Source organism: Cervus elaphus, chromosome 20 (genome assembly GCF_910594005.1).
Source record: "Cervus elaphus chromosome 20, mCerEla1.1, whole genome shotgun sequence".
NCBI classification, from domain to species: domain Eukaryota; kingdom Metazoa; phylum Chordata; class Mammalia; order Artiodactyla; family Cervidae; genus Cervus; species Cervus elaphus.
In genome coordinates, this window is record NC_057834.1 from 117,973,389 (window position 1) to 117,981,965 (window position 8,577).

The 8,577-nt window shown below is 46.6% G+C and overlaps 1 protein-coding gene across 1 annotated transcript in view; it reads left to right on the forward strand.

Annotated features, from left to right (window-relative positions):
* Window positions 1-8,016, forward strand: part of AGBL4 (AGBL carboxypeptidase 4) — a 1,406,543-nt gene extending 1,398,527 nt beyond the window's left edge. The window contains exons 12-13 of the mRNA XM_043876377.1: window positions 204-300; window positions 6,622-8,016. Of these exons, the coding sequence (XP_043732312.1) occupies window positions 204-300; window positions 6,622-6,742 (218 nt within the window). The 3' untranslated portion in view covers window positions 6,743-8,016. The remainder of the gene's footprint in view (window positions 1-203; window positions 301-6,621) is intronic.
* The last annotated feature ends 561 nt before the right edge of the window (window positions 8,017-8,577 follow it).

The following is an 8,577-nucleotide window of genomic DNA, read 5'->3' on the forward strand; positions in this document are numbered from 1 at the left end:
TTGAACACATTGTTGAACTTCTCCACATCTCAATTTTCTCACCTGGGAAAAAAGACAAATAATAGTATCTAATATTTAAGGATTTGTGAAAATAAAAAAGACAGTACATACAACACATAGAAGAGTGAGTGGTGATATTGTTTTGTTACTGTTGTCATTTTTCTTACTAGTCCAGAGTTGCTCCTTAACACCCGCCCTTGCAGATATGAAGCTGGGGCGGAATGTGGCGAGAACATTTTTGGATTATTACCGGCTGAACCCCATGGTCGAGAAAGTGGCGATCCCCATGCCAAGGCTGAGGTAAGTGCTAAGCAGAGCTTGTGTCCTGATTAACTGGCTTCTTGTTCAGGGGCAGCTTCCTTTAGCCTCTGTCTGGCCCTGGGCAGTATGGGAAAGATGATCCCAGCCCTGCCACAGAGACTGTAGTGGCCGAAGAGCTTCACAGCGCAGTTTGCCGAGTTGGGGGTATCATTATGGGGTGAGACAGTGAGGGGGTGGTCACATTTCTGGATCTAGCATGGGAACCCACAGGACTGGGAGTTGCTGGGAGGCTGAGTCCAGCCACTATTCCAAGCTGGTCTGGGTATATCCATGTGCTACTCCATCTGACAGCTCACCCTCTAGGATTCCTGTATCATCGGGTCTCATAAGGCCTCAGATCCTTCACTTTCCTCGTCTGTAAAGTGGGGACAGTGATTCTCACTTAGAAGACTATTAAGAGATGTTAGAGAACCCTGTGCAGTGCCAGGCATGTATGTACCCTGTACATATGATCGTCCCCTGCTGTCAAGATGCAAAGGCCTGGTGCTTAGAGGACACGGCCCTGAGAAGCTTCCCCTCAGGTCCTCTTTTTGGGCTGGTGAAGAGAGAAGGTCAGGTGATGAGTGTCCTTCCTGAGTGCTGGACCAGAGCCCAGAGTGCTGGGCATTCCCATGCCTGCTGGCTATGAGCCCAGTGAGCATTTGGGCAGGGACACCCAGTGGCATCTGGGATGTGCTGGCCTCACCCTACCCCTTGACCTCATCTCCTACTTGCCTAGTGGTCCAGCCTCCATGAAGGACTTAATGGTATCAACTTAAAAGGTCCCTGCCAAACCAAATCTTCCCACTGACCTTGCGCATGACCTTGCCCAAATGCTTTGCTGTCTCAGGGCCTTTGTACTGATGCACCTTCCTCCTGAATCTGTTATTAACAAAAACAATGTTAATCACTGTTATTTACTGAGCCAAGTACTTTTTGTACATGGTCTTATTCATTCCTCATAGATAATTTCTTTGTCATATTACAAATGAGGAAAAGGAAGCTCAGAAAGGTAAAGAAAATTTCCTGAGGTCAAAGACATTTTGTAGAGGCAGGATTTGATCCTGGGTGTTTATTATTCCAAAGCTGGACTGAAGTCCAGCTAAGCTCTACCTCCAGCAGGAAGCATTTCTCACTGTCAGTGTAGGTTCAAACTCTGTCTCAAGCTGGTGGGATGTGAGACAGATTTCTTGGCTTTGTGAAACCTCTTTCTGCCTTCCTAAAGTGAGGGTAATAACAGCAACCTCTAAGGGTGGTTTTAAAGATTAGATACAAGCATGGTCTGGTGCCTGGTAGCCAGGAGGTGCTCAATGAATGTTTCCATCTCCTGGGGCTTCTGTGCCACAGGCCCAGATTTCCAGACAGCTCATCAGAGCCTCGGGCAAGTCACTGGATTTATCTAGTTGGGCTGGATGATCTCTCAGAAGCCACATCCCATCAAGTTGGGAGTCCCTCCTCTCTGAGCCCCACCTCCACGAGGAGTCTGCTCCACAGTGTACTCTGTCTCAGTTGTTCACCCCCATCAGAGTGGATTAGAGCAGCTCTTTTCCTTCTCTGTTCTCCCACAGTGCCTAGGCTGTATGGAGCATGCTTTCATGTATATATCCTTTCATTCATTCACTTAGGTCAACAGCACTTTATGTCAGGTCCCTAGTGGGGAAGGGGATGCTTGAATGAATAAATGATTAAAGCATGACCCTGACTTTGAGGCGCTCACCTCTAGATGAAGGTGCTCAGTTCATCCTTAGAAGTCATTCTTGATGGGTTAAGTCCTTAAAAATTTAAAGTGTTATAAACTCGTGCTCTGTCTCAGGTGTTCACCCCCATCCTGGTGGATTAGCCTTTAGAAGGAGCATTTGGGGGCTTCCCTGGTGGCTCAGATGGAAAAGAGTCTGCCTGCAGTGCAGGAGACCAAGGTTCGATCCCTGAGTCGGGAAGATCACTTAGAGAAGGAAATGGCAACCCACTCCAGTATTCTTGCCCGGAAAATCCCATGGATGGAGGAGCCTGGCAAGCTACTCCCTGGGGTCACAAACAGTCGGACATGACTGAGCGACTTCACTTTTATAAACTCAAAAGAATTCATAGAATCTCATTTACAAGTTAATTTGGGGATTGTCTCTTTCAGGTCCTCTGTCAGCCTGAATAAAATTAACTTGATCATTTCCCACTTTGTTCTGCATGTTGCACTGTCAGTCCTGACATCAGCAAGAGTAACGATCATCATTGTGCAGATACGGCATCCAAGGCCCTGGGAGTGGACAGGACTGGCCACACGCAGGGCTAGGTAGCCAGGCCCCACCATCTCAATCCCCAGCCTCATGTTCTGAGCATCAGTTAGTGAAGAGTTCTTCAAGATGGGGGAGGCAGGACCCTGAAACTGGGCCTAAAGGTTACAGGGGAGTTCAGGGCCTTGCTCATGGGACCCCCATTGCACTGAGTTTTGGAACCCTCATTAGAGAAGAGCTGAAGGACTCCCTCCTCAGAATCCACAGCCTTGAAGACTCACAGTAAAGGCACCCACCCTTCATCTAAGAAAAATAGAATAAACACCCTCTCCAATCCCCACATCTCTCCCTCATCAAACTTTGAATATCACTTAGTTCTCAATTTGTCAGCAACTCTTGAAAACATGAATCTCAGGAGGATGCACAGCTCTGATTTGGGACTTGACTAGGTCCCCATTTTTGTATTATTTTCCACCCAAGCACTGAATAACATACATGGAAGAGCAGTTCTAGTTTCAAAGGCAAATTACATGTTTTGATTCAGAATTAATCTTTGTTTTCTCCCATCTCGATGGATAATTATACTGCGTCAGTTTCTAACCATGTGCTAGTAGGAGCCTGTCAGCATCCCTGGGGAGGTCCCTGAAGGGGAGAGGGACAAGATGTGAGTGCAGGCTCAGGGACATGGCATCGATGACCAGAGCGGAGACCCCCACACTTATCTCAACCACAGGGACACAAAATGTCCCATCAAGGTGGATACAAATTAGACAAAGAAAATGAACAGGCCAGGTGAGCCTCTGTGGGGAGATGAACCGTGAGCATGGAGGGTGGGCAGGCCTCTGAGTGTGAGGCAGGCTCGGGCTCAGTGACAGTAAAGGGCTGCCTCCACGGTGGGGTTTGGATGTGTGTCTGTGTGCAGGGGGAGGGGTGGGAATCATCAGCTCTGCATCTCACTGGAGCCCTGAACTTGATGCTGGGGGAACATAGAGAACGTTTGCCCATCAGGAGCCCAGATTCACAGAGGAGAAGGCATGTCCACATGCAAAGATCACAAACAATACCAAGCAATGTATAAATGTGCTCAGCTACCTAGCACCTCGTGCCCTCTTTCAAAAGCCTCCATGGTTCCCCATTACCTTCAGTAATGTTTCAATTCCTCCTCTTGCTGGTCAAAGCCCTGGCCTACATGGAAAACTTCATATGCAGCTTCCTAGCACACACCTTTCCCTGTGAGCACCGTCTCCACCCTACCTGCTTTCTACCACTTTATACCCCAAGTAAGTAAGTCATTGCTCCATGTTCTTCCTTTTCCCTCTTCCTGGAATGTTCTCCCTGTCAGGCTCTAGGTGGAGAATGCCAGCTTATCTTTCAAAGCCCAGTCTGGATATCGCACCTCTGTTTCTTGGCCCTTGTTCTCCACTGGAGATAGACCTCCTTCTCTCTGCTGAACCCCTAACTGCATTTAGCACACATGTGTGCAGGGTATATCCCATAGCATATTGTCATAGCATCTTTGCGTGTCTGACCCCACCACTAGATGGATTGCTCCTTAAGGAACTGTTTAAGGACCTCAGTGCATTCAAGGCCTAGTTGGGAGTAAGTCCTCCATAAGCTCTGAATATATGAGTTATGAAATGGTAGAACTGAAGCATCCTCTAAGAATCATCCACTTCAACCCCTTCGTGTTATAGAAAAGTGAGACCCAACCAGAAATCACTCTCCCACAACTACTGGCGAGCATTTGGCAGCTATCATGGAGTATCCCAGGAAGGCTTCATGGAGGAAGTGGGGCTTAAACTTGGTTTTCAAGGACACAGAGAATTCAAATGGATGAAATGGAGAAGAGGGAGGCATTCCAGGTTGGGGGGAAAGGGCATAGAAGGCAGCAAGCAGAAGCTGAAAAGGCACATTCTAAGGTAATGGCAAGCCTGGATGCTGAGGACAGTAGAGATGGTAAAGATGGGACTAACAGTTCGTTTAATTCATCAAACAATCCTCAAGCCATACTTCATACTATTCAGGACTTATGGAGAGAAATCAGATGCGTCAAACTAACAGTCCTATGAGAAAAACAGCTGGGCAGATAACGCCCCAGAAAATGGCATGCTGAGAAATGAGGCCCAAAGTGCCTTGGGAACCAGGGGAGGGGTGCAGCTTATTTTCTGGGGAGTCGGCTTTCCAAAGGAGGGAGTCCAGATAGGTGGAAGAGGGCCCTGTAGGAAGAAGAGTAGCTCTGTGGGGCGCATAGGTGAGAGGTTTGCCTGCTGATGCCTCTCTCTGCTGTCCCATCTGGAGCTGTGGATGCTTTTTGCCTCTGTAAGGACCCCACAGTCATTTTTCATGTCCACACTCCTCCCTGGCTATCACACACCCTCTCCCCATGCACGCCATCTACCTGGGACCACCCCACCTGTGATCACACCTGGGCTTGCACACCCTCTTTCACCCCCAAAGAAACAATTCCATCTTGTTTCCCATGCTTCCCTTGGGAGTAAAGACCCACACTCTCAGTGACACGTGAATGGCACCTTGTAATGGGCAAAGCTCTTCCCCAGCCCTCATTCACCAGCACCCAGAATGCAGGAAGGACATGGGTGCTACTATTTTACAAAAGAAGAAGCAGGGGCCAGGGAAGAGAAAGGACTTCCTGAAGATCCCATCGCCTGCAAACGACATTCCAAGTGTGTGTTCCAGGCTTTTGTTGGGTGCTAAGACTTAGATGTATCTCAACCATGCTAGATGATCTTCCTGTGTTAGCAAGGTCTTTCATGAGCATAGAATCTTAGCCTGTGAGGCTTCCTGGTTGAGGAGCTACATGAGGGCGAGGTGCCTCTTTTGTGTGCTGACACCTGGTCTTGTCTTTACCCTATTCATGACTCATCAGCAATGAAGGAAATGATACTCCAGAATCAGAGCAGCATGGGTTATAAGAAGTCACTTCTTGAATCCTAACTCTAACAGCCCAAGAGATTCCCATATTTGTGGCATTACCATTTTCTGCCAGGAGTTGTCGTTCTTATTATTTATTATTTTGTGTAGTTATTTTATACAACTATGACCTCTACTAAATTGTAAGCAGCCTGAGGACATCAGTGTCTGATTCACCTCTGTCACCTCCAGAGTCCATTGGACCATACCTAGCACCTAGCAGCATGCCTTTGTAAGTTACAGTAGGCAAAGGAAGACACTAGGCATGTTTATTTGTATTGTCTCATTTAACGTCACATCACCCTGAAATTGGAATATTTTATCCTCATTTTGTAAACGAAGCTCAGAGAATTAAAAATAACTTGCTCAAGGTCAGACCTCTCATATATACCTGGCTTGAGAATTCAGTTCAGTTCTTTCTGGATTGGCCAGTCTTTCCACTGCATATAAATCGTAGTCCAATGCTTGAATGAATGTCACATGAATTTATTACTCAAAATGTAACAAATAAGGCCCCATATGAGGAAAAATGCAAACATGGATAAAACTTGGTTCCTGCCCACCAGGAGAAGAACAGAAAGTGAACAGCTGTTGAAGAGTAATGTTAAAGGTATTACATTGGGTGCTGAGCGCTGAGATACAGAGGTCAAACAGACACATCTCTGCCTTTGGAGAGCCCCGAAGCTTGTAGGGGAGACAGACCCACCGTGAAATGCCATAATTAAGTTATGCTGAGAAATATAAAGGGACTCTGGAGCCCATGATGGTTACGAAGGGAATGAAGCCCCTGGTTATGAAGGGAATGAAGTCCCTGCCAACCTACAGCTCGTCTATGTGTTTATCCGCATCCCAAGGTGAAAAGGATAGAATGAGTTAGAATCAAGGTGGAAATGTGGAAGTATTATAACCATAGGGCAGTTAGGTTTTCTCCAGAACCAGAATGAAACAACCCATCCATTCATCTGAGAGTCCTTCATTCAGTCATGCCTTGGGCTGGGTTCATGAGATGCCTAGATGAGGCATTCGAGGCCACTGCTCCTAGTCCAGTGGCAGACTCATGGCTCACAGTCCATTGGGGAAGATAGACATACACACAGATGATTCCAATGCAGTGTGTACATGTGCTGTCTTTCTTCTCTCTCTGTTATCTCCCCCTTTGCAGGAAAGGAAAACCCCCTTCCTACAAGCACCCAATCCTGCGGGGCCCGGCCAGCAACCACCCCAACGGCAAAGGGGACAAGAAGAGCTCAGTGAACCACAAAGACCCTTCAAACTCTTTTTAAGGATGTGGAGTCCAGGGAGGTCTTGTGGTGACAAGAGCATGCGTTTTCTGCTGGGCCATGAAATTAATCACCCTATTCTAGTTTCCAAGATAATGACTGTGAGAAAACGTATAAGCTAGTGAAAGGGAAGGAAAAAGAATGAGAAATTTCATCATTGATTTTCCTTTTTACCATTTGAAAATCAATTGTGAGCCTTCAGCTTAAGGCTCAGGAACAAAATAGAAGACTCAGACCAGATGAGTACAGCTGCTAATTTCCACAACACAGACACCCTCACGGGAAGAGAAAAACCCACATCCCTTCTCTAGTCAGTGCCTTCCAGCCCCTTCACTGTTCGAAGTTGTGCAGTTACTACAGGTGGCTACCTTTTAGGCCACGGTTGTTTACTGTTTTAGAAATGCAGTATCCATATTTGCTGACCCAAAACAATACCATCAACGCATACAAAGCAAAAGACAAATGCACCTTTGGGAACAGTGGGTCAGAATTTTTGAGGTCACGATGGTCTTAGACATACAGTCACTTTATCTATGAGCTGCATGCTCCCTGACTGCCCTAAACCCCAGCATGCAACTTCAGAGAACTGCCCTGAGAGCTATGTCCCAATGACCTAGGTAGTTTCGTTGCAACTTTAGCTCCTAAAACAAAAAGTATTAACTGCACATTCCAGAAGGTCTCTCTCATGGTTAAGATCTCTAGATCCTAGGATCTGAGATCCAAACTGACCACTGAAGAAGAGGATATGAAAAATCTGCCATAGAGGGGAGGAGGCTGACTGCCAGAGATAGAAGATGCAAAAGACAAAAGGATGCACTCCAAGGCAGGTGGGGTTGGTAAAGTAAAACAACAACAGTGGCAATTCCCAAGGCAGGGCAAGCTCAGTATTGTGCATTTTTCTACAGAGTAAAGTGCCTTTGCATGATGAATGGGTCCAGGGGAGTCGGCTCACTTCCTGTCTGTGAAGCAGCAGGCTGAGTCACCACGACAGCCTGCTAATTAAAATGACCTCCTGGAAATGAGGATTAGGAGATAGGGAGAGGAAGGGAGGCTCCGGGGAGATAGGGCCTTTAGCACAAAGCTTCAGTTTAGCATTCTTTTGCTTTGGATTGAAGATTTTCAAAGTATGTTAAAAATTGAGAGCAAAGCTTATTCTCCCTTTGCTTATTGCTTTTCAGAAATGATTAAAAAAAAAAAAACAACCCATATGTTAGTTGGCTACAAATGTTGTGTTGTATATACAGCTTCTCCCCTGGGTTCTTGTTGCCCAAAGGAACACAAATAAAGTGATTCCTGCAGCTCCTCTGTTCCTCTGAGTATTCTTGGCACCTTTCCCTCTAGGTCTCTCTCTCCCTCAAGAACCAGCCAGTTGACCCAATTTGATGTAACCCTCACTTTGGGACTCTGTCATCAAGGTAAGGAAGGGCAGTCAAGGCTTGACTTTCCAGCCGTTCCTGTGGCAGAATCCTGGGGAGTTTATTTGACTGCAGCCAGCTCAATGCAAATCAACACTGTGGCAGGCCTTACAGAAACAAGAGCGTCTCTTGAGATGGCATAAAGAGAGGCAGATTGCATACAGTCTGAGATAATGGACCAGATCTATTTTTCCCTGCCCAAATCGCTTTCATAAGGTGACCATACTTAGACCCCAATTTTTTTTTTTTGGTGCTTAGGTAGTTCATTTTATAGATTTATACTGCATATTAAATTATGGCATAGCTTCCCAGGTGGTGCTGGTAGTAAAGAACCCACCTGCCAATGCAAGAGACATAAGAGACGCAAGTTCAATCCCTGGGTCAGGAAGATCCCCTGGAGGAGGGCATAGCCAACTACTCCAG